This window comes from Rhagoletis zephyria, unplaced genomic scaffold (assembly GCF_001687245.7).
Source record: "Rhagoletis zephyria isolate East Lansing unplaced genomic scaffold, Rhagoletis_zephyria_1.1 Rzeph_scaffold_00337, whole genome shotgun sequence".
In the NCBI taxonomy this organism is placed as follows: Eukaryota; Metazoa; Arthropoda; class Insecta; order Diptera; family Tephritidae; genus Rhagoletis; species Rhagoletis zephyria.
In genome coordinates this window covers 182,654-208,539 of record NW_016157421.1, presented here as the reverse complement: position 1 = coordinate 208,539, position 25,886 = coordinate 182,654, and the positions used below count along the sequence as shown (strand labels likewise).

Here is a 25,886-nt window from a genome sequence, read left to right as displayed (position 1 = left end):
AAAAAAAAAAAAAATGATTCATGTTTACTTTTTTTTTTTTAAATTAAAGTATTAAAGTGTTCATTTTTCACTTCATAAATATGCAGCTGTTGAATGACTTTTGCTTTGTTGAGTGGTTTACCTCATGATTCAATTATTAAAGGTTTTGTAAGTAGCTTTTTTCTAAAATTTGGCACACCCACCCACAGGGATGGTTTTTGGAAGCAGAAGAAAAAGGGGAAGAATTCAATCACNACCTTACGTTTCACGTATGTACAGCTATGAAAGTATGTATGAAATTAATTCACTTCTCTTACTTCCTTATCACTTGAAGTGGAAAGGTCTTTACTTTCTTTTCTGTCAGTGCAAAAACTTGTTTTTGTTAAAGCTTTAAAAAATTGCAAGTTTATAGTTTCCCCGATAAACTAGTCTACGCTTCCGCAAAGGACCGTCACTTCAGCAGATATGTTTTTTTTTTTGTTTGTTTACAGAACTGCCGTAATTCAGGTGAACCACGTTCCGACTAGCCTACTTTTCATCTATTTTGGCAATAAAAACTCAAATTAGTTTCTGTTTTAATTTTTATTTTTTTCAACGCGGAATTTTATATTCACTGTTATACAAGTATATAATAGCGCATAAGTAGTTGCATTATTTTTCTCTAAAAACTGAATACGCTAGATGCATTTGCTTATAGGTGCCAAATGAAATATTGTATGAAAAAATTTTCACAAAACTATTTTTTCAGACAAAAAACTTATTTATACAACAAGAAACGCAACGAACAAATATTGATACATATTTAATCATTCACAGCATAAAAAATAACCTTCGACTGGTAACATACAATAATTTATAGATCATTTCATCTAAATCAAAAGGAAAATTTTGATGCTAAATTATTTAATATATTTTTGATACCCGAAATACATTAAATGCAAAATGTATGTTGTGGTTATCGTTTAATATTCAATTATTCAATTACTCTCAACTGTGCATTAAGTGGAGTTTTTAAAAACATTCCCATTCTCAAGTCTTTTTGGTTACAAAATCGATTGACAGATCTAACATAAGAGTACAATTTCGTAAATTTAACCACTTGGACGTTGCAAGAATAGTTCAAATATATTTTATTATTACGACCATGAAATTTTTTCTACTGGTGTTTCTCTTCTTTTTTTTTGCATTGTAAAAACTGGAAAAGAAAATTAAACATTAAACTCGACAATCAATATGCGAATATATGTATTATGAATGTATTATAAACAATACAAATAATAGATGAAGAAGCGCACCAACGAAGACTTGTATTTTAAATACGTTTTATACCACAAAAATTCGCATTTAACATCTTTACCACATGTGCGTTTCGCGGATTTCACTTATTATATGATTTGCCCTGGTGAGCGCCTGGAATGAATTAATGGTTGTTAAAAATTATTAAAATTCATAACACATTTAACGGACTCACCTTTAACATATCGGCCGCCTCTTTTCGTCGTACTGCAATATGATCCGATTCGTTGAGTAAAGTTTCGGCCTTTTCCGACTTGTACAAATGTGTGACTAGCTCGCTCTGCAAGTTATCTTTAACATAATTAACTAGGAAATGCATTATAGCTTTTGGTACAGAATCCTGTATGGATTTGCGCACAATGTAGAAATATGACTTAATTAAGCGTTCTAAAAAGAAAACAAAAATTAAGATGAAAACGACAGGTTCGGAAATTAATAATTACATATGTATATATCGTCATTTAAACTACAAAACCGCGTATCAGCAAAATGCAAAACCGCGTATGTGAAGTTGTAGATTTCATTTTCTAGAGCGTAAAACCACTCATATTTCAAAATGACTTTGGCTGCCAAAAATTGGATTTGCTCACACAAGCCCTTGCCTCAATCCTTATCAATTCATCCTGAAATATGCTAGCCAGAAATGCGATTGCTTAATAAAAAAAGGGAACCATTTGAAATGAGTGTTTTTTCTCTCTAGAAAATAATTTATGCAATCTCACATACGCGGTTTTGCATAATCTTGATAAGCGCATTATCTGACTTAAGAATATATGTAAGCACATATGGACCAAAATTTCTAAGCACCCTTCAACTGCATACCGGCAGTTGCTATATTTGGTGCATTTGAAAATCGATTTAACAATCGACAACATTACAGCTACACTCACCAATAACATCACAATCATTTTGTTCCTTATCAGTTAAACGTCTTGAACCATGATGGGTCGGCATATCGGGCAACAAGTTAACCGGTTTTACTGGGCTTTGAATATTATTATGTAATGGTGTATTGCTAGCAGAATTATCGTGACTTTCAAGAGCACGTGTGGCCGGCGATGTCGATGGTGCCGGAGGCAAAATAGTTGCTAGCCAGCTGTGGCCGACAGCATTCTCACCAATATGGTTCTAAAAATTGGGGAAAGAGAAATGATAGCTACATTTAATAAGTTTCACACAAAATTTACTTGTTCTTGAGTATCATTTTGAAGTTGTTGTTGCTGATGTTGCTGTTGTTGCTGTTGCTGCTGCTGCTGCTGTAGTTGTTGTTGTTGTTGCTGTGTTGCTGACACCTGAGGCGATGAGTTAGAATTACGCGGAGTATTCGTGCGTCTTTGCAATTGTGCACTCAAATTGTTGAATGGTTCAATAATATGATCCGCTTTCAGTAAGCTGGGAACAAGCGCGGCATCCTTATGAAAGTCTGGATGTTTGGTGTTTATATATGCCAACTCAATAGCCACCAAATTTTCTACCATAACATTAGTGGCTGGTAAGCGTCGACGCAGGAGCTGGGTAACAACGTCAACAATTTTTTCATGTAACTTCGGGAAGCTGTCGACGTAATAGTAAACATGTTAGATTCCAATAAACGTATTTTATAGTTCTGAATATTTACCGTAACATTTCCTGTTGCACTTCATTACCACAATGTTGCACTATGCGCTGCATTTCCTCGTGTATCAACTCTACACAACGTAGGGAAGGTTCCTCCAAGCGCCGTATTTGACGTTTTACCAACAATTCAAACGATACTTCCGGCACAAAGAGCGCAGGCCGCGGTCCAGTCGCATTGCGTATAGCCGTCAATATATCCATTTTACTCAAACCAGCCAGCGGGTGTATGGAATCGAGAGTGCGACCGAATGTCTCATGGAATATATAGCAAATGCGTGCACCGCCACATAATTCTGTTGTTTCGATGTTTCGTGCTGTACCCTCGATTGTGGAGCAGTATGCACTAGCAAATTTAGTTATGATTTGCAACAGCGTTTGGCTCTGGTCCGACACGTCTTCGCCATATGAGTGAAGTAATGATTGGAATTGTGATGACATTACGTTGACTCGTGTCTAAAGTAGAAAATATTTTGAAAAGTTGAATATTTAAATTCAAGTAGCAAGTATATGTGTATGTACTTTTAAATCTGGTAAGCAATCGCGTATGTGGTGCATGAGTAAGCGGTTTAACGTCTTTGCCAAGTACGGAGTGCCATTGCGCGTTGCTAGTGTAGGATATTTTCTTTGTAAGAATGCAGCTTCATCCTTGAGTTGGTCGTCAATTTGCTTCTTATCAATAATGTCTTGTTGCGAGCGATTTACGACACCAATAATGCCCAGTTTCACCGGTATCACACGCCCACACAATATATCGATGGCATCAGTACCCGCATCCATGAGATCGAGTTTTGTTACCACAGCCAAGGTGCGTCGACCATCAGGGTCACATTTTTTAGCCAATTTTAATGCTTCACTTGTTGCCATATCGGTGTTGGCTGCGGTTACGGCCAAAATTATGGAATTGGGATTATCGATGTATTTTAAAACCAATTCTTTAATTTGTGCTTCAATATCTTCCGGTTGATCACCTACGGGCACTTTGGTGATACCTGGCAAATCAACCAGCGTTAGATTTACAACGCGTGTTGAGTATATTTTCAAGTTGATAGGTTCTGGACAAATGCCTTTATTGGAGCCGGCAGCACGATCTGTCTCTTCCTCGATTTCATTTCGAATCTGATTAAAATCCGTGAATATCTTTTTAGTATGCAAAAATTTGCCCCACTCATCAACGTTGACTGTGCCTGAGAAATAAATGAGAGTTATGTTAACTAATTTCGATAGAAGGAAAAATATATAACCTTACCATTTTCCGCTGATCGGTGCTCCCTATCGTCTAATGGACAATGAATAAGCTGCAAAATTAGCGGACGTCGTGTCACAATACCAGTACCGCGTGGTAAAAAGGAGCGGCCTACTAAACTTTCAATGACCGAACTCTTGCCGGAACTCTACACAAATAAAGAAATATTATTAGTTGTCTTAAGTTTACTACTGAATTAGAAGGTTTGTACTAGGTTCGGTCCTCTTTGGGAGTTTTAAAATAACACACAAATTTTATTGGACTACTACCTTGTCTTTAAATTGCCTTTTGAACTAATTTGATTCTTCATCTGGGACTTCATGGCTGGGTATAAGATTACTTTAATTTTGTAGTAGCGAGTAGGTAACGCGGGTGACATTAAACGAAATTATAAAGGTCTATGAATTTTAAGTTTTACGACTAGTTTTTTCCTCCCACTTCAATCCATTCAACCTTAAAACTTCCACATTTAAAGTAATTTTACAATATTCCACGCAATGTTCTCGTTTGCCACTACATATGCATAATTGGCAATCGGCCACTAAACACCATAAACTAATATGATTAGCAGCGTACAGTAAACAAAGGAAACATTTTTATTGAAGTAAAATATTTAACTGCTTTTCAATCAGAGCTGTGCAATGCATTCCATTCCGCAAGTCTCGTGTTCTCGTACATACATAATTTTGTTAGTTGGTGTGTGTAGATACGTGTCGCAGAATGTGTCAGCGAAGCAGCTGTGCACTGCCGTCATTGCAACAAAATGTCTAGCCGCCACATACAGTATTGATTTTTTTTTACCTTAAATGCCTTTGGACTGTTAATGGGTTACATAAACAATCTATTAACATTTTGAAGTATACAAATAGTTCCACGAAATTGTCTGAGCCAAGATACCGGCCACAGCTTTCGCCATTATATAAGAGGAGTTTAAACATGTCCTCGAAGAAGTATGATCGACATCATAACCATGAATTGCATATTAGCACAAGAATGCCTCTTAGATTGGCACATGCTAAATTACGAGATTATATACCACTTATTTTCGATTTTATCAGAGTTATTTATATGTATGCATATATGTAGTTTAATATAGTAGTATAGCTAGCTAGCTTCTGCGGTAGCATTACATAGTACCAAATAATTTTCGCGCTTACCTGACTCCCAAGTACTACAATCTGTGGCAATTGTATGGAATCCGAGCCAACCGTGTTGAAGACATCTTGCAATTTATTTATAACCGGAATGAGAGCTTCCATAATGGCAAAGACAATCGCGACACAACACTAGCTAAGAATTTAATTTAAATTTCATTAATATAAATGCTGCTTGTTGTTTTTCACCTTTATTTAGCACTTTTGTTCAATTTCCAGCATATAAAATACAGTTTTCGCACAATTTTTTATACTTTTGGGCTGTCTACTCGGTGGAAAACTGAACTGACGGTTGAGATCGCGTTGCCAACTGTGTGGTTCATAAAATTGCAAGCGCTGTGTTTAATGAGTTGAAGGATCGTCAAATCACGAATACAGAGCATTCCCAACCAACATTTATGTTTGAGCTCAACTTGAGGTTGAGTTGAGAACTAAGGTATTTCTTAAATCTTCAACGTTGTTTCTTAACAGTACCTCAAGTGGAGGATGATGGCGTTTTCAACAAAAAGGGCATTTTTCTTTGTATGAAAATAGAACTGTTTCTCAAGTTGAGAAAATGCTAGTTCTCAACTTGAAGTCCAATGGGATTCTCCGATTGGTCTCAAACATATCATTGAAATACCGAAATTGAAATGGTAAAATAACGCTTACCTTTTTTATTAAAACGACATACACAGATAAACATAAATACTAATTTTTTATTTTATTACTCGTTTTGTAGTATGTAGTTGATCAATACCCTATTACAATAATTCACTCATTCGCCTTGGTCCTTCTGAATGTCAAAATCAAGGCGAATTTATACAAGGTGGTGTTGTTGGCGAATTTAGATTTTCGCCGCGGTACTTATTAATGTCAAAATGATGTGTTTGTTGTAATATGAATTCGCCTGGTTTACAACAAACACATCATTTTGACATTAATAAGTACCGCGGCGAAATCTAAATTCGCCATCAACAGCACCATTATTCAATAATACAAGGTTCGATAAACTGACAGTTGTCTCTCTCGCACCGCTCCCTTAGAAGTGGCACAGTGTTGCTTCTTTGCAAATTTACATGGAAACAGTGTAGCTTTGGTGTGAAATAGAAGTATAAGATTTTGCGCAATATGTTTATATGTATATGCATATGAAGCATATTTAACTGATGAAAACATAAACTGTTTTTAAATTGGATGTTTACATCAATCTCATAGTAGTCTTATTTTAATTTTGAGTCATTTTGCAGTTTTTATACAGCTAAATAGCACATAAATTACGTAATTCACGTAGATATATCAATATTACGTTCAACATTTCGTTTAAAATACCAGATTTCCTGCAAATACATTAGAATTTACAAAAGGAGTTTCACTACTAATTGCCTACTTTGCGTACTGTTCTACTACCATTTTCGCACCAAGATATTTCATTCTTCCCCTTTCTCCGTCCTTCGTAAATGCAACCCTTTGTAAGGGAGTGTCAAACCGCAGCTGTCAATAATTATCTAACCTTGTATTATTGAATCATGCAACAGCACCTTGTATAAGTTCGCCTTGGTCAAAATGATGTGTTCGTTGTAAACAAGGCGAATTCATATTACAACAAACGCACCATTTTGACCAAGGCGAATTTATACAAGGTGCTGTTTGTGCGAATTTAGATTACAACAACAACAATCACATGTATTTTGTATTGCGGGTGTTATGTCAAATATAAATTCGCCCCAAAATTTACATGTATTTTGTTTTTGCTTTCGATGGGTGTGCTGTCAAATCAGTAAAAGCAAAAACAAAATACATGTAAGGCGAAGTAATCAGCTGATTTTACAACACCACCTTGTATAAATTCGCCTTGATTTTGACATTAGGAAGTACCGCGGCGAAAATCTAAACTCGCCAGTAACACCACCTTGTATAAATTCGCCTTGAAGGTGGTGTTATCGGATCCGCTGATTTCCGCTAACACCACCTTGTATAGATTTGCCTTGCTATACAGGGTGGTGTCAAGGCGAATTTATACAAGGTGGTGCTCAAGGCGTATTCAATAAGGTGGTATCGGTACGACAATAATAAAATGTACATGCATTTTGTATTTGCTTTTGCGGCGAGGAATGTCAAAAATTTCATACGAAGGATGTGAAAGAGAACAGAAAACAATAGACAATCAACTGCTCCAACCAATCAACAGCAGCCATTTGACATATGAAGCCGTGAGGAGAAGAAAAATAAAAGGGTACTGCTATCACCGGTTAAATACACCTTGGTGGTGTTAATGGGGAATTTAGATTTTCGCCGCGGCGAATTCATATTCCAACAAACACATCATTTTGATATTAAGTACCGCGGTGAAAATCTAAATTCGCCAGTAATGCCTGGATTATAATGGAAGTAACGGAACGAAGTGAACTGCCACTTAATTATCTATTGTATGGGCAATGAATTCAAACGAATATAATGCACTTGAATGCAATGTAAAACGGAAGCATCTAAAATCAATAGATCCTAACGAATTCGCCGCGATTTGTTACGATTCGCCCCGTGCATTAAACCAAGGTATAACACAAGGCGAATTTATACAAGGTGGTGTTGATGGCGAGTTTAGATTTTCGCCGCGGTACTTTCTTTTGTCAAAATAGTGTGTTTGTTGTAATATGAATTCGCCTTGTTTACAACAAACACATCATTTTGACATTAGGAAGTACCGCAGCGAAAATCTAAATTCGCCATCAACACCAGCTTGTATAAATTCGCCTTGGTATAACACAAGCCGAATTTCTACAAGGTGGTGTTGATGGCGAATTTAGATTTTCGCCGCGGTACTTATTAATGTCAAAATGATGTGTGTTGTATAAATTGTATAAATTCCCCTTAGCTGGTGTTATGATCCGCTGATTTCACGGCGAATTTGTACTTTTGTCAAAATGTTGTGTTTGTTGTAATTTTGTCTCTATGTTACGTATGCCTCTTCCTTCGCATACTTTTCTGGTATTGACGAACACGTCCCCATTCTGACGGCGCTATAAGTCAAATGGTCTTACATAGAACATTGTGTTGAAGAAAAAAATTCCAAAAAAAAAAACAATTCAAATTTAATTTGCATTTCATTCGTCACGCTAATTCAAATTATTATTGAATTAAACTCTCTCGCACAATTAGTAGCAAATAAGCAATTAATGCTCAATAAATGCTGACGACGAAATTAGATTTGCTAGTTATGTGTTGGGACTTAGTACTATTTCGTATTTGTAATTAATTCAATAAATTATTTAGTATAAAGTAATTTAATAATGATTAATCGCCATCATTTTCCTAATACAAATTGTACGTTGTATTATTGTCATAAGGCATCCATAAATACGTAGCACGTATGTATGCATGTATATTAGGGTGTGTATCAGCTATTTACCAAGTTGATTTAAATTTGAAGTTGATTTGATTTGAATTTGAACTTCAAGAGTACAACTCCACAACAAGCTCTTTAGGTGTTTCGCGCTTTTCAGGCTTTCAGCGGTATAATTCAGCTACTGCATTTTCGAACGCTAGATGTAATTCCGCGAGTGTTACTGCTTCTACAGTACAGATGAAATTATTTGCAATGCTTTCCAAATTGTCAACGTTCATGCTCAATTTTTTTTGTATAACGGCATCTGTCGAGTTTGTCATTTGATCCCAATGAGCTCCATTCTATTGCTAGATGATTTGCTTTTTGTTCAGGATGTGAGATAATAGTACGATCTGTAAAGATAATTATTTAGTGATATTTCAGCCAAATCAGTGTTGTACCAATGGCACGTAAACAAACCGAGTGACGTTTTTCCAGGAAATAGTGCTCTTTGCGTTCCCGTGCACTTCTGCATCTGATGGTTGAATAGGTGTTTGTATCTTTTTAGATTAAAGGATTGGGATACTCTCATGACGGTAATCTCTACGTAAGCTAATCTCTGCAAACCGATTGATGGCGTATACTTTCGCTAGGAAGATGCTCAGGTACTTGCCCATGAGCACAGATACATAGCCTCATACCGCAACCATAAATGCCTGCCCAATGCCTTCTGATGTTTTGGAGCCAACAGTGTACCACTGAATGTTGCTGGCCCTGTATATGTGCCTCCATAATGGAGTTGCTCCAGGTCGCCTTGGTGCAAAGCTCTGCTTTGATTTTCTTGTCTAAAACAATTACCTTGTATAATCTTTGGCGCAAATGGTTAAAGGCAGCTGAGATCATAGATTCTCCATGTTTCTATACGATAAGACCTTGTCTCTGTCATAACCATTCTATTTTTGTTTGAAACTGTATCACCCTGCCTTCGATATCGGTATTGGCTACAGGGGCAATAGATGCACTCTGTCAGAATCCAACCTGGTAAATAAAGAACATCCTAATGTACATACAGATATATGTACATACATCTAGATGTAATGCAGATAACGTAACAAATGCGTGAATAACTGAACAGAAAATTCCACATTCATAGATATTTATTAATAGAAAAAAGTAGCGAGTGTAACAAATGCAACTACTTTCAAATTATTTCTATAATAATATAATTGAATATCAACTATCTGCTAGTACTAAGCTAGATGATGAATGTACCAAGCAGACATATGATGTTGATATTCAATTACTACGAGAGACTTCTTTTACCGCTTAGACTTTGTTGCTGTTTAAAATTTTCCCTAATGGAGAAAATCGTGGTACAAAGCTCAACAAATTTTCGAATAAAAATGTTAACAAGCCACAATAAAATTGATAAACACGTAATTATTTTTCTATTTTTAAAATTCTTTTTAGAGAACTAACCTAAAGCCAAAGCAAAATTTTCCAAGTAATCTTCACATTTATCTCAATCTTTTTTAAAATAGCCAACACATATGTATGTACATTTGGGTGGTCCAAAAACAGTAAAGTCGGAATTGTAATGGGGTATATTTCTTTTGATATAGAACAATCCCAGGGGTGAGAGCATACAAATTCCGACTTTACTTCCCATCCCCCTCACATGCATTTTTAGACCACCCTAATGTACATAGCACTTCTTCTTCTTACTTGGCACTACAACTGTTTTTTTTTTGGCTTAGGCTGAGACTGAAAAAACTTCACCAATCGCTTCTCCTTTCTCTTCTTCTTCACCACGTTTCCGACGGTCTGCTAGCGGGCCTGCCTCTGCCAATTATAGGGTTTCATACCACAGCCTTCTGTGCAATAGAGCCGCCTTATTTGCGCAAGGTGTCACCTATCCACTTCCATGTCTGTCCACGGATCCAGATGTCAAGAGGCTCCAGCTTAGCTTTAATAAGCAATTCCTCATTTGAGACAAATTTGGAGATTATGCCAAGACATCGGTTTACGAAAACTTGTAGGCGCGTGGTTATTGCAATGGTGACTTATGACATTGTACTTGAAAAACTCAGATTGTTGGTTCGCTATAACGAGTGCATCATACCAAAGACCGCTCTGGCTTTACTTATTCGGCGGTCAATGTCTTCGTTGGTGCGACCACCAGGGACAATTTCGCTGGTAAAGTATGTGAAATACCTCACAGCCTCAAGTCTTTGTTTGGACACTGTCGCGACATCACAAGGAAGCGCTGGCATACTTAGAGAACTTTGGTCTTATTAAAGTTGATTTTTAGGCCTGCCTAACTGTGTAGCGCGTTGCCCATTTTAAATAGATTAGAAAGACGGTGTGGCAAATTCATATGTCGTCAACGTAGTGCAGGCAGTGAACTCGACATGGTTCACCGAAGTCCGCAGTCGAGAGCGGCTACAAAGCAACATACAACACATCCCCAATCACCAAAAGGAAGAGAAGCGGTGAGAGTATGCGGCCTTGTCGAGCTCCAGCTTTCCGTTGTTAAGGACGCGAAACCTAACTTTTTTCCGTACGTAGATTTAATAACAGCGATGATTTTATCCAGCACTCCTCTAGGACGCAGGGCTTCCCAAAGGCATTCTCTATCGAAAGTCTTTTCGAAATCGACAAATATCAGATGCAAATCAGCTCTGCATAGGCGCACTGCCCGAGAATGATCCTCACAGTGTTTACGTGGTCTGTGAAGGAGAATCCCGCGCGAAAGCCAGCCTGAGAGTTGTCAATAGACATAGACGCTTTAAAATATACGAAAAGGTGGCACATGTGTATCGATTAGCTTATCTAAATTCTTTTCTTCTTTTCTAGGATTTGAAACTCTATGGAAATATTATTAATGGTGAATTTATCATCCTTGATGCCACTCTGATAAGTTACAACAAGTTGATTCCTGAAGAACTTTAGTCTTTTCATTTTCGTTCGAAAAATTACACTGAAGATGGCACAACGCCGAAACTGCAAACCAAACTTGACAAGGGATGACGAAAAATTAACCAACACCAACTTTAGACTTCCTCACCGAATCGTCGATAGGACCTGATGCATACGCAATGCTAAGGAGCTGGTGCCTATTTGTAGGGAACTGTTCTCTTTATAGTCTGATCTTAACGTCTGCTATCTTCGCTTTCACAAAAACTCAACAACAAACTTTACAGGCGTTCAGTGGCGAAAGCCACAGGGCTGAAAAGTTTGTTGTGGAGTTATTCTCTAAGCATCGGTTCGAAAACTGCTTTATTTTCTAATAACAATTTCGAGCCTAGTATCTGCTTGCCAGTATCTCAAGCTCTTCGCCCTGCGGTCTCTCTGATTCTCTTTTCTTTTCCTTGAAAATATGTTTCTCTATCCTCCTTTTTACGCTGGTACAGCTCAATTGTCGCGCTCCTCAATGTTAAAAAGGTCAGAGTGTGCCTACTAAACTTTTTTCTCATTGGTAACGGGAACGCAAGAGTAGGGATTGATGGATAAAATATAATAGCGTATTCTTTTCTGAAAATAATATTGCATGTTGTATAGTTTTCGTGTTCTTTTCATAGGTTTATTGTTGCACTTCTTTCGAGAAAACAAAACGCCATTAGAAATTAATTACAGACAACTACTGGTATTTATAATGAATGCATCCAAGCTTGGCGCATGCAAACAGTATTTTATAGAATTGACATTGACATTGGAATTCTAAAAGTTACAATGCCGCGGAGTGAAAAAAAACTAAATGTGTTAGTGCAGCAGCAATGGCTTGGTCTAAGCCGGCGATCATATGCAAGACAAAGTTGTTTGTCCGGTAAATGTTTGGTTTGCTTTTTGGCACTGATTTTTATTTTCGTTTAAAACTAGTTTATTTTACACGCGGAGAGTACATGCATATATACGGACATATGAATATACATACATACATACATGCAAAATGTTTAGATAATAAGCATAGGTTTAGAATGTATTCTTTAGCGGAAAATTATTTATTAAAATATACGATTTTGAACGCTTTGGACATACATATGTATATATGTTTACATTAAGGTGCGTCACAACTAGAAAAACTTGCAGGTTTTCCACCGGAATTATAAAATTCTCTATATTCTAAGACTTCCGCCAAAATATTTCGGAAAAACATTAAGATTTACGTGAGCTACACTGATCTGAAAATACCTCCTTAAAATGTATTAAATTTTATATATCTGATTTTTTTTTATATGGAGAGTGATGCACCTTAATGTACATACATATATACAGTATATTGAACTGATTTTTTTTACGATATTAAACATTTTTTTAATGATACATTTGTTTTCGCAAAATTTTTATAAAATTATTTATTCCACAACAAAGCCATGGTGAAATTATACAAGGTGGTGTACGTTGTGACAAGCTGGTTTGAAACTCCCTTACTAAATGTTGAATGTACGAGGGAAACCCGGAATAAAAAAGTCAGTTTTTTTCAAAAAGTACTAAATCAACTATGCTTTTGTTTACGCTAATTGTAGAACAAAAATAAGAGAGTTGGATAGAAATTACGAAATATATAAATTTTTAATAGCGTTTTATTAAAATTGTGCCTAAAAATATATTTGAGCTGAACTCATTTTCGGCAAAAGTTTCTAGGCAACACCACTTTGACAGCTAAATGTGCAAATGTACAAATCGTTTGATCCCTGCTTTAGGCAGAAGCCTTGCATCGCAGCAGCCAGCCTGATTTCTTGTTCTCAAATCCGGTTGCAGAGAGTCTGTTTAGAATATGCTTCCCGAACCTAGGCTCTCACTGCTTAATGTCGATTGTGAGGGGAGTTATTCGCGAGTTCATACACATATGTGACTACATAAATATATACATTTTCGTACCTACATACATACATATGTACATATGTACGTATGTTTCTCGTGTTATTGGTAGGTATTTATAGCTACGCAATCAACTTAGTTGTTTTTAAAAGCTGCTCATTTTCTATAATGAAGTGATTGTAAGCCGGACTGTCGCAATAGGGACAATTGCAGCCACTTTAGTGTTTAGTTTGTTGTTGATCAGAGTATTGCTTTTTTAACGGCTAACTAAGAAACTTAGAAGTCAGTCGGCATATGCCATCGGAATTACGCGGAACTAGTGGCTAGCTAGCTCAAGAATATCACGCGTTAATAAATTTTCGCTAGTATAAACTAGAAAAGTGCGGGTTTCTTGAAAAGTTGTTTGAAATAAATATCAAAAGATGCAAAAAACTTAAAAAATTTTGTGAAAGTAAATCAAAGTGCAAAAAACCGCCAGGAAATAAACACATACTTCTACCTGTAAAGTGAAACATTTTAAGATATTGAATTTTTAGTGCAAGTACGTAAGTGAACTGAATTTAGATACATACTGTTTTTTAAATATAAATATAAACTTAAGTAAAAAAAAAAACAAAGTCGACTGTTGAAAAGATGTACATTAGAGTGGCCCTTAAAAAAATCAAATAAACGAATTTGTTTCAATCTCATTCCCTCAATCGGCCATACCACGGCCACAGATATCACATATAAATTTTGAATGGAGAGGGTTAAGGCGTGTCCCATAGGGGACAATGTTCAGATTCTTCTATGGAGACTAAAAAACTGAAATAAATTATTTTTTCATCTCCCTCTTGTTTTATAGTCAGTAAGGATTTTATTCCATTTGATTAAATAAATAAATAAATAAATAAAAAAAAAAAAAAAAATAATAATACCCACAATCGATAATACCATAGGGGAAGATATCCCATATACATTTTGGTCCCGATTTTAGTCGGTTAATCCGCGGCCAAAGATGACTTTGGATACTCAAAAAATTAAAAAAATATTTGTTTTATTTAATACCCAAAATCGATACCTACTACTGAAGTAGTAGTCGACTTATAAATTTTGGTCCCGATTGAAGTCGGTTAAGATGTCTTTATAGGGCAGTCAGAACTTTGGCCCTTGTGCGACCCGCCTTAATCGGGGCAAAACTTTATATGTATCGATTAAGAGTTAATTATAATTTTTTCAGTCTCCATAGAGTGAAAATCTCTCAAGTGGGCCACCCAAAATTGGACGGTCAAGACTTTTTCACACAAATCACTTTATTCTGTTTACAACCATAAAAAAAATAATTTGAACAATTTTGCAAAATTCGAAGTTTTACAAGAGTTATAGTTATTAACTTTTTGTTTGATGAATTCAGTAATTACACTGTGCAACAGTATTTTTGGGGGCACAATAATTCCAACGCAGGATCAAAGACCTAGTAGTAATGAATAATAAATGATTTTTGATTTTCTGTGGACTTACAGATTATTTGTACAAAGATTTTGTCTGAGAGGACCTCTAGTGAAATTATATGGAAAATTATTTTCTAGAAGATTTTAACCCTCTAGCGACCTTCAAAATGCCATTTTATTCGGACTCTCTAAAATGAGGTCCAAAACGACCCTTTTGTGAGGGATATAACGGGTTAAAATGTATATTACTTTTACTATATGGCGCGAAACAACATATTTCTCTCCGATATGTATTTTAACTCTTTTTTTTAATTTATTCTAAAGACACAAAATATTGCAAATTTGAAATGGCCATAGCAAAGAAATTTGACCAAATAATGTAAAACGATTTTGAGGTTTTATTATATGGATCTTGGTATTTCATCCAGAGTTGGAATCATTCCCCCCCCAGACAATGATATGTATTTTAACTCTTTTTTTTAATTTATTCTAAAGACACTTATGCAAAATATTGCAAATTTGAAATGGCCATAGCAAAGAAATTTAACCAAATAATGTAAAACGATTTTGAGATTTTATTATATGGATCTTGGTCTTTCATCCAGAGTTGGAATCATTCCGCCCCCAGACAATGACCCTCAGATTGTTGCACAGTGTAATTTATTATCCACTGATTCATAGCATGCATTTTGCTGATTTTTTCCACGATGAAAGATGGGTTTAAGTACGTTTACAAAGAAGCGCAAAATTGTGTAAGCGCGCCTATGTTTCACGCCCGTAGAGGCCCCAAATGAGTATGTAAGACTCAGTGAAGCCAGTTCATGGTTCAGGAGAATCTCTGGCCATTCAGATGTGCTAGGCACATAAACGGGTCACGCGTGTATCAAGACGAAGAATTTTCCATTCTGGAGGCAGCACTGTATCTCGCTCAGAGACTTAGAGAGAACAAACGAGTCTTTATTTTCTGTGGCAGTCAGGCAGACCCGCAAAGCTTTAAGATCTGATTACGCATACTTCGCACAAATTTCAAACTGTCAGGTGGAGGTTTGTTGAATACATTTTGTATGTATACCCAGAAATTAGCAGAATTTAGATTTTGCCTCAGATTTTCTTAAGTGACATTTCAATTGCAGTGGTAGCAATAGCAATATTTTTAGACAGGTGCATGGAAAGCATATTAGGGGAATTTACGACTCTATCCATGTAATTTTGCAAACAAGTTAAGAATATATATATAATATATTTTGCCGTCGTAAATCCAACTACAGCTACGCTGACCACAGTATTTTTGAGGAAGAGTGCTCCTCGCAATCGACGTTGACATCGACAACCCTAATAGGGCCAAATCTAAGCCGTCATCGATTCGCCACTTCTCTGCTCGCTATGTTTGAGGTCCGGTCGCTTCGCGAAAAAATTTACATGTGAAAGCAACAATAGGGCTGCTCAGGATCTTGTGCATGTGCTCTTGCATTTGCATATGTTATTCCAACTGTAACTCCCAGACCATTTCCACAACATCCTGAAAAGTCCTATTATCAATAATTTTTTTTTACTGTTGGCAGTTGTCCCTAATCCTAACTATATGTGACCTGGTCTACGAAAAGGGAGCTTACGTGCGAAAACTAGTTTTCTGTGAAAAAGCTGTTAAAAGTAAGCAACTCGTTTCGTCAGTTTCTCATTATCTCGTTAATTGTTCTCCGCGCCGGACGTCCAGTAAGTGTTNATTGATTTTTTGACACCTAAGCCCCCTTTCCGTAGACCAGGTCACATATAATATATATATATATATATCAATTTAAAGTATTTTTATTATCTTTTTAGTAAATATATCTATTTTACGTATTTTTCTAAGACAACTATAGATACATATTTTATTTACATATTTTGACAGTTATTCCATTGAAAATTATGTCAAATTTCTAAGATTTATTTAGTGTTGACTTAATTTGGACTACAAATATGCCACATTAGAACCACCTAATGCCACTTGAATGAATTTTTCGACCATATCTTGCCAAGAAAGCACCCGATAGGTATGTATCAATGTATATCAATGGCCTTGTTTGAACGATATTTAATAAATCACAGGGCGCAATTGAACCAATGAACGGGATAATTTTTTCGTGTTAGTTTTTTTTTATATTGCAGTCATTTCAACATAAACTCAGAAGTTTTGCTTTACAAACCATTTTTGCTTTTCAATAGCTTTTGCCAAAGCAAAAGTTCTTACCAGGCGCCACGAAATAAGCCGGACATTTACCAGTAGTAGATAACTAAAATACTAGACACGTGTACGTTATTAGGGTGGTCGAATAATTCATTTCGTAAAAGTAATATACCCCTTTACAAGTCGCTCAACGAGCTCAAAGTTGTCCATGCATTTTATATACAAAATAGAGATTTTTCGTGGAAAAGATATAGAATTCTTGAAAAGGAATATTTTTCAATCGAAAAAATCTGTTTCCCTTAAGGATACTTCCAATAATAATAATAGTACATAATATATTGGCCCTTACACATATGTTAGTGTTTGGTCAAGCTTCTCCTCCGATTTGTGGCGTGCGCCTTGATATTGTCACACAAAGGGGAGGGACCTACAGTTATACCCCGAGTCTGAACGGCGATTGTATTTTTATGAGAAGCTGTTTTTCATGGCAGAAATGCACTCGGAGGTTAGCTATTGCTTGCCGAGGGGCGACCGCTGTTGAGAAAAAACCTTTCTTCTATATTTTTTGCGATGTTGTCTTAACCAGGGCTTGAACTCAGGGTATGCGGAGTGGAAGCGCGCGCTGCTCACCACTACGTCACAGCGGCCGCCAATAAAAATACCAAATTATTTATTTTACTATTTTTTTAATACTAACGATTTTTTATGGGTTCCCCATTGAATTTTTTTGGTGTTTTTGCGTGACCTGTAAAAATAGTCCATATTAAAAAATGGTTAAATAAACAATTGGGTATTATTATTGAAAGTATCCTGAAGAGAAACACACTTTTCCGTTGTTCAATAATTCTATACCATTTATACAAAAATTTGTTTTTTTTCGCATATAAAAACGTGGAAAGCTTTGGGCGCTTTGAGCGACTTCCAATTATTTTTTGATTTCAAAATAAAAATAGAGGTAAATTTTTTCGGTATACCATCCTGGCAGTGAGAGCATTAAAATTCCGACTTGTTTTAGAGCACCCTAGTATGCATTCATACTCTCAAGCATACATACATACCATGGTGAAACGAATACATGAACACGGTCTTGTATACATATATATGTACGAAAACAAATGTTTATTTTCTCATATAACTGTGGATGGCTTGAAAGTAACAATTAGTGCAACGGTTATAAATTAATTATCAAACAGGACATGCTAATTACTGAATCAAATATTTATGTAATCTACGTTAATAAGTCAGTTCGTTTACCTGATAATTTTTGATAAATATCGTAAAATATACTTTTTGGCGTTCGTATAGGCAAAATACATACATACCAGTGTCCGACCGAAAGTGGAATTTTGGCCGAAGCCGAAGCCGAATATTAGGCACTATTCAATATAAGGCCGAACACCGAAGCCGAACTTTAAAATTAAGTTCTACGTTTCAAAAATAATAAGTATGTGAATTTTTATTTCGTAACAATTTCTTTTTATTATTTTTTAACGTTAAAAGCATTTTAAAGACTTGAAGTAACTCTCATGAAATTAAAAAGCTTTACGTTATATTCCAAAAAGATAAGCTTTGTATGCATTTTCTCTTAAGAGATTTGATCGTCTCACGGTCAAACTTAAGTTACATATATACGCCCACTCATCCGCAGTCAGTTTATTTATAGAACAACTCTAAACAGCAAACTATTAGACGCTAGTTTTTGCTCTAAGAGCCTTTCCATAATGGTGAAGGAACCATTTATTCCATCTAGTTGGATTATCTTGTATTAATTTATGTGTAGGTAAATGTAGGTAATAATTCCTGATAGGATTTCAAATATCTGCTGGCTGATTCACTTCTATGAAAATGGCCCATTATTTTACGACATTTTTGTAATAATTATATATCACAAAATTTTAACAACTGAAGCCGAATACTGAGGCCAGGCCGAACCTTCGGTCGGACACTAATGCATACATACTTAAATTAAAATAATCTGCCTACGATGGAAATTGCTTTTATTTAACTTCCTTTGTATGTATGAAGTATATTTGTCTGGGGCAAATGTTGCAATAATTTTTCGACCAACTTCCCGATGACCTTGAGACTTGAAAGTTCACAGTTGGCTCAGAACCCGATGCCAATGCAATACGCAAGACTTATCCGATAGGTGGCGCGGTAGCTGAGATATTTGAAAACACCGTATTTATCGTCCTGATTTCGTCGATGTTTTAGGCCATGGGAGCAGAAGAGTCTTAACCAAAAAAAAAAGTTTTTGTACTTACCCACTTAAAACAGTTTCAAAGTGATAAATTTGAAAATAAAGGTCGCTTATTCTTTAATTTGATATTCGATGGTACGCTATGTAGCCTTGTGCCTTAAAGTCTGTTTCTTTTCGGAAAACTATGTTTCTCTTCAGGAGATATAAAAGAGCTGTTTGTTTCCTTAACCATTTATTAATATTAACTAATTGTTATGAGTCCTCGAAAACCTCAAAATATTCAGTGGGGTTATTGCTACTTGGAGCCTCTTAAAGAGAAACAGAGTTTGCCAATAGATTTTCAAGGATTCTATACCATTTCTAGGAAAAAAAAATTCTTTCCCCAAATAAATGGGAAAATTTGACCGCTTTCAGCGTCCTCTAAATATATTTTGATTTAAGAAAAGATATATTTTTCGATATAGAACAATCCTAGAGGATGACAGCATTAAAATTCCGCCTTAGGTTCCTTGGACTACCCTAATGTACATACGTATGAAGTAGAGATGGGTGCGGAATATCGGGAACCACGGTACTGATTTCAAAATGGCCGGGAAGGTGTTTAAAAATTTTGCGGGCGGGATGGGACCAAAGTCTTTTCCCGGCACTCCCGATAATACCCGCAAACTCCGCAAATTCAGAAAATCTTCCTTAAACACGTTTCATGAAATAAGCACTTTTTTATGTTTTATTGACACGAAAACGAACAGCAAAGCAAAAAAAAAAAAAATAATCGGAAAATGTCAAACTTTTTTATTATTTAAAATTAATTTTCAATACATGTGATTTGAAACCGAAAACTTTTCTTTTCGTATGGGAACCGATCCCGGCTAATGTATATACATTGCACATACATTTAGTATGTTAATACTAATATTTATTGTAGCCGACATGGTTAATGACAAGGCACAAATGCCGGCTACTATGACGGGTAATATTAGGTTTTTGCTTTGCTACCCATCTTTCATTTGACATGCTATGCATTCAGTTAACCCTTGTTTGAGTCCTTCATCCGGCTATGTATATAACTGTATTCGCCTCAAAATGTAATGTGGTAACTTTCATTGGACTCTCACATGTATATACCTAGTATATGTACAGTTGGTTTTGAAGATGACTGTTCATATTATTTGACCTCCAGGGTAAAACTGCTAATTTTTTTAACTTAACTTTTAACAAGGTTTCAAACTGTATACAATATTAAGGAAAATTTTATGAATTTTCATGATCATTTTAAACTTTTTACTCAGATTTTTTGCGAAATTTTCTGGTATGCAGTTTTATAGCCCATTAAATTTTAGTATAACAATGTACAAATTTGAAGTGGCTGAGAAGTCGCGTTGATTTTTAATAATTTTTTTGCTGACGGCTCTAGGCATTTTTCTCCATACAAGGTATGAGTGAATGTTTTGTTATATGGAAGAAAATACGTAAATTTATATGGTTTTGTTTATAGCATGAACCATATTTTTGTACAAAAATAACAAAAAAATATAACTTGCAAAACATTGGAAATAATTAAAAAAAAAACAAGGGTGATCGCAGATATAGTGGAGCGAGTGTATGTACACCCTGTCTGTCATAATCAAGTGCATTGCGACAATCTTATATATAAATAAATATGTACTATAGGTATTAAAAATACATCCAGCCGATTTACAAGAATCATAAATGTTTTTGACTTTTATGTTAGTTTTTTAATCAACTAAAATCACAAAACCTAGTTATAATTAGATGCTATCTAAGTACGCTTCTGCTCACGGATAAACCTTTATACATATACAATGTACTCATTTTTATAAGTCTTTTTTATGTGTGTAATCAAATCTTACATTCAATTTTTAACCTAAATACTTCCCGATGAGTTGGAGACTTGGAACTTAGCTCAGAACCCAATGACAATGCAATATGAAAGAGGAATTAAGCCGCTAGTTGGCGCAGGTGTCGATCTATTTGAAAAATCCGCTTTCTGCTCAGATATTGTTCATAGTCGGAATGTGTATTACTTACATGAAAAGGCATAACAAAAAATGTTGGCCGATAGGTGGTGCAGGAGTTGAGATATTTGGAAAATCCGTATTTATGGTCCGATTTGTTTTATATTGAGAACGTGGATATACATATTACATAAATGAAAAGAAATAGCTACACAAAAAATTTTTCCGTTAGATGGCACGAGGATCGATTTTTCTTTTTTATTAACCACTAATAAAAGCTTGTCTTACAAATTTTTATTTTTTTTTTTTTATTTACTTGTTTTTGGTGGAAGTCAAAATATTTTAAGTAGTACTCGTGCAGGCTGATTAAAAAACCTTAAACGTTTTCTGACAAAAAAAAAACAACTTAACTTGGTTTTGTTTCTCTTGGTTCTAAACGATCTTGCTTAATTGCATTTGCAAGGGTTAATACAGATGCTTGTTCCCATACAAGCGCACTAAATATCTCTGCTTATTGATGTGTAAATGGCAATAGCCTTGACCCCAAAATGAATTTATGAACAAGAGAATAAGTAATATGGAGAAAGAAAGAGAAATTGGCATGTAGGTTACATAGCTATTAAATTGATATGAGAAAGCCCAAACATAAACATGTACATACATCTGTATGTACATATGTATATTAGAAAGAATGTATGCATTCTTTGAAAAAAGCACGTTGCACAGTGCCGCGACTCCATACAAATGATGGACAAAAATAGAAGGAGTGGTCAGAATTGGCTGAAACTTCACACCTAGAAGTATTATGCCCCTCTAATTTCAAAAATGAAATCGGTTTTTCNAACATCTAAGTTTCAAGACAGTCGAGTTTTGTATTTTTGTCCACCTTCGCGGCACTGTGCGTTGGCGAGAATTTAGAGAACACTTGTTGGCGAATTTGTCATGAAAGATTTTAGCAATGTTAGTTTGGTGGGATGAAAGTTTAAAGTATATACATTTACACATCGTAAAAATTAAATAACGGTTGTTGTCATCGGATCTTTTGTCGTCACCTTTAATGATTATCGAAATTTCTCTTCTTATTTTTTGTATTGTTTTTTGTTATTAATTTTATTGTTACCACCAGAGCCGTATACAGGAGGGGTAACAGATACGGAAGGCCCGAAAAATTTGTGGACCAAAACACAAAGCAGCAAAGCGTATGATATCAAGCCCAAAAGATTTCTTCGATCCCTCAACAGGGAGGACGCTAGAGACTGGTTGGTGTAATAACCCTGCAGAAAAAAATTATCAATTGATAAAAAACAAACCACTTGTAGGTAGGTTTTTTGCGGGATTTCTTTAAAATACATAACTTGTAGTTAGCTATTAAAACCTAACATGAAACAAGTGGGCAAGTAATGCAGGAGTAAAGCTCGAGATTGTTTTCTTTAAACGCGTTTCTATTCAAATATTCTGCACTTCGCAAATACTTTTTCGAATTGAGGACAAATAAAAGGAAGATCGAAATTTCATATTATCATTTTGAAGTTATCTCTGACGGAGTTCGAACATGGGACCACCTACAGTAGAATATGTAAACAAACATGAAATGTAATAAAATAAATAAAGTAAATAAATAAAAAAACAAAAAAAAATTTTAAAAAATATTTTGTTTTTCCTATTGATATTTTATGCCCAAAAGTAGTTAGTTACATCAAATGCAGAGGTAACCACCCTTGACTACATCTAATGCAGAGGTAACCAGCCTTGACTATTTCGCGGCCATCTCTATAGAAATATAGTTAGCTTTCGTCAAAGAAAATTTGCAGATAATAAGTGACTTATAGCGCCTTCCAAATCAACCTAAAGTTAGCTTATAGCTAGATACATTTCCTGCAGGGAACAGGACATTGTCTGTAAGCATCGTATGCCTTTAAATGCTCTGACCAATAAGTAGTATGCTCTGTAGGAGATCCGGATCGAAAGAAGTGTCCTGTCGGTGACAGACACGTACGTATTAGTTTTCTAGGAATTGTCTTTCTGCAACAAAGTGTTACAGTTTGCCAAAAGGACTAAATTGTTCTTCAATATTACTCTTGGCTGTTTAATATGGTCGTACTTCAGGAGCGTTTTTGAAGCGGCAGCTGAGATCGTTCGTTTTTTTGAGCCAAATTCTCAGATAGGGCGTTTTCGAACCGGCAGCCGGGATAGGGCGATCGATCTTTCACTTAGCCGTCGATATGCTTTCATAGTACGGAAATCGAAAGTGTGATGAATTAAGTTAAATATTTTACTTAGATTTAAATAACTGTACATACTTATATGTCGATTATTGAGGCGCTTATAAAGTTTGTACTCGGAACGGGCTTTAAAGTTTCATTATAAGCCAATGCGTTTTTATACCTTTCATGAGCATGAAATGGTATTATAACTTTGGTCCGATGTTTGTAAGTACCAGAACAAAAAGAGATAGACCCATTAAAATGTATACTTATATGATCAGAACGTCGAGCTGAGTTGATTTAGCCATGTCCGTCTGTCCGTCTGTCCGTCTGTCTGTCTGTTTGTATGCAATCTAGTCTCTCAGTTTTCGAGATATCCGGATCAAATTTGGTAGGTGGGTGTATTTTTATAATGTATTAATCATTTGTCGGAACCGGAAGAATCGGACCACTATAACATATAGCTCCCATACAACTGATTGTTCAGATATGAGATTTTTCGTTATAACTTCTCCATTTATGCAGCTACGAACATGAAATTTTGCAGTACTTGCACCCATTATCAACAGAATACTTACAGTGAAAATTACAAAGATCGGGTCACTATAACCTATAGCTCCCATACAACTGATTGTTCAGATATAAAATTTTTCGTTATAACTCCTCCATTTATATAGCTAGGAACATGAAATTCCGCACTGTTTTCAATAATTATCAACAGAAAACTTACAGTGAAAATTAAAAAGATCGGGTAACTATAACCTATAGCTCCCATACAACTGATTGTTCAGATATGAGATTTTTCGTTATAATTCATCCATTTATGTAGCTAGGACCATGAAATTTCGCGCTGTTTTCACTCATTATCAACAGAAGACTTACAGTGAAAATAACAAAGATCGGGTCACTATAACCTGCAGATCCCATGCAACTGATTGTTCAGATATGAGGTCTTTTATCATAACTCCTCCATTTATGCAGCTAGGAACATGAAATTTCGCACCACTTTCACTCATTATTTACAGAATACTTACAGTGAAAATAACAAGGATCGGATGACTACAACATATATCTTCCATACATCTGATTGTTCAGATATGGGATTTTACTGTAAAACTTCTTTATTTGAACAGCTAAAACCGATAAATTTCGTAAGATATTTTATAAATAATAATACAAAGTCTACTGAGAAAATCATCAAAATCTATGCTGTATAAGCTTTATCTCCTATAGCACTGATTGTTCAGATACCAGTTTTTGCCATATATCTCCTTTATGTAGGAAACTAAACCCAATAAATTGTGTTACCGGTTTACATACCGATCACATAGCAGTGAAAATCACTTAGATTGGTGCCATATAAAGTATATCTTCCATACCTCTGATTGTTTAGATGCGATTTTTTATATAAGTATGTAACTCCTCTATCGATGTATGCAGATGTATTCAAAAGCAGTAATCTGTCAAAGTAAAATTTGCAGATGTTCATGAAAGGTATGAAGCCTTCGGCATAGCCGAAGACAGCGCTGCTCTTACTTGTTTAAATTTGTTGTCAGCTTTTTTATGGCTTCCAAAAATTTTTGCGTTCACTTTACCTTTGTGTCAGACCTTACAGTCACCTAATTAAGACTTACCAAACCCTATTGAACACAATTAACTCGTTTTAAAAAAATGTGAAGGACTTTCGCATATTTTTTGTTGAGAAGTTTTTCAATATTTACCAATCAGCGTCTAACCTTCTGAACTTAGTAAATGCTCCATTTAAACTTCTACGCATTCCACATACCAGAAATTATCTAATAAATAGTGTATCACCGTGTCCTGAAACTTATTATACAATGGCTATAGCATTGCCGTTTTTGATAAAATTTCTACCCAACTAAAGGAAAAACAACAAAATTGGCATACAATCTTCCTCTATATTATCTGTGATATAAATATTGCTTAGAGCCTCTTAGACTATGTTCAAATAGGTACCTAATTGGCATTTAAGAACCTTTTCGCCAATGTAAGCCTTAATTGTTACTCAACTTATCATAAAAAAAATTCAAATTATTAATTGCCACTTAATAATTAATTGGCAATTAATTTGTGTCAGATGGTCTATGCAACCCTGCTAGGTATGTTTAATTTTGACTTGGAGGTATGCTTATTGAACAAAAAGCAATCAGCTGTTTGTTTCTGCCCGTCTTTTACAGCTGATATTCCATCAGGGATGCAAAATTGAATTATAAAATTGTACCTAGTTTACGGAAAACTTTACCTAAAGTAGATAGATGTACCTAAAAAGTAAATATGTATTTCTACATAAAGAAAATAGAAGGATACCAATTCCCATCGATACCATATCAACTTCTGTACTCACATTAAACATATTTTGGCTATGAAAAGTATCTCTTCGAGCAGCGCGAGACAAAACCATGTTGTAGAAGGGGTGAATCACTTTCCTCCCAGTTCTTCGATCTGACGTTTTGAAAAGGAATATTTTCCGTCTA

At 35.3% G+C, this 25,886-nt stretch overlaps 2 protein-coding genes across 7 annotated transcripts in view; one reads left to right on the top strand and one right to left on the bottom strand.

Annotated features, from left to right (window-relative positions):
- Positions 1–41: 41 nt before the first annotated feature.
- Drp1 (dynamin related protein 1) lies at positions 42–5,587 on the bottom strand. Of its 5 annotated transcripts, none has more exons than XM_017610748.1 (10): positions 5,293–5,587; positions 4,139–4,283; positions 3,412–4,076; positions 2,894–3,345; positions 2,463–2,829; positions 2,166–2,403; positions 1,451–1,662; positions 1,275–1,389; positions 237–1,174; positions 42–121 (listed from the first exon to the last, which is right to left on the bottom strand). In XM_017610748.1, the coding sequence occupies exons 1-8, from the start codon at positions 5,392–5,394 to the stop codon at positions 1,333–1,335; spliced, it is 2,238 nt and encodes a 745-aa protein (XP_017466237.1). In that variant the 5' UTR covers positions 5,395–5,587; the 3' UTR covers positions 42–121; positions 237–1,174; positions 1,275–1,332. The 5 variants fall into 5 exon arrangements, with proteins under 5 accessions (XP_017466237.1, XP_017466240.1, XP_017466236.1 ...); XM_017610751.1 differs by having other exon boundaries at positions 237–1,389; positions 2,463–2,498; positions 2,532–2,829; XM_017610747.1 differs by having other exon boundaries at positions 237–1,389; positions 5,293–5,425; positions 5,492–5,587.
- A 7,964-nt stretch (positions 5,588–13,551) lies between these two features.
- The window catches only part of LOC108359080 (ATP-binding cassette sub-family G member 1), a 69,618-nt gene continuing 57,283 nt past the window's right edge, over positions 13,552–25,886 (top strand). The window contains exon 1 of one of the 2 annotated variants that reach the window (XM_017610742.1): positions 13,552–13,955. The gene's annotated coding sequence lies outside the window, so the exon portion shown is untranslated. Of the gene's footprint in view, positions 13,960–25,886 lie in introns of both variants that reach the window. The other variant, XM_017610744.1, reaches the window with a different exon arrangement.

What these genes read in the sequence shown, in the direction of transcription:
- Drp1 (XM_017610746.1), bottom strand. Translation starts at nt 5,394, where the DNA reads ATGGAAGCTCTCATTCCGGTTATAAATAAATTGCAAGATGTCTTCAAC. An exon ending in GCACCGATCAGCGGAAAATG is followed by an intron (nt 4,077 to 4,138) that starts GTAAGGTTATAT and finishes TTTATTTCTCAG; the next exon opens with GCACAGTCAACGTTGATGAG. An exon ending in AAAATGATACTCAAGAACAA is followed by an intron (nt 2,404 to 2,462) that starts GTAAATTTTGTG and finishes CCCAATTTTTAG; the next exon opens with AACCATATTGGTGAGAATGC.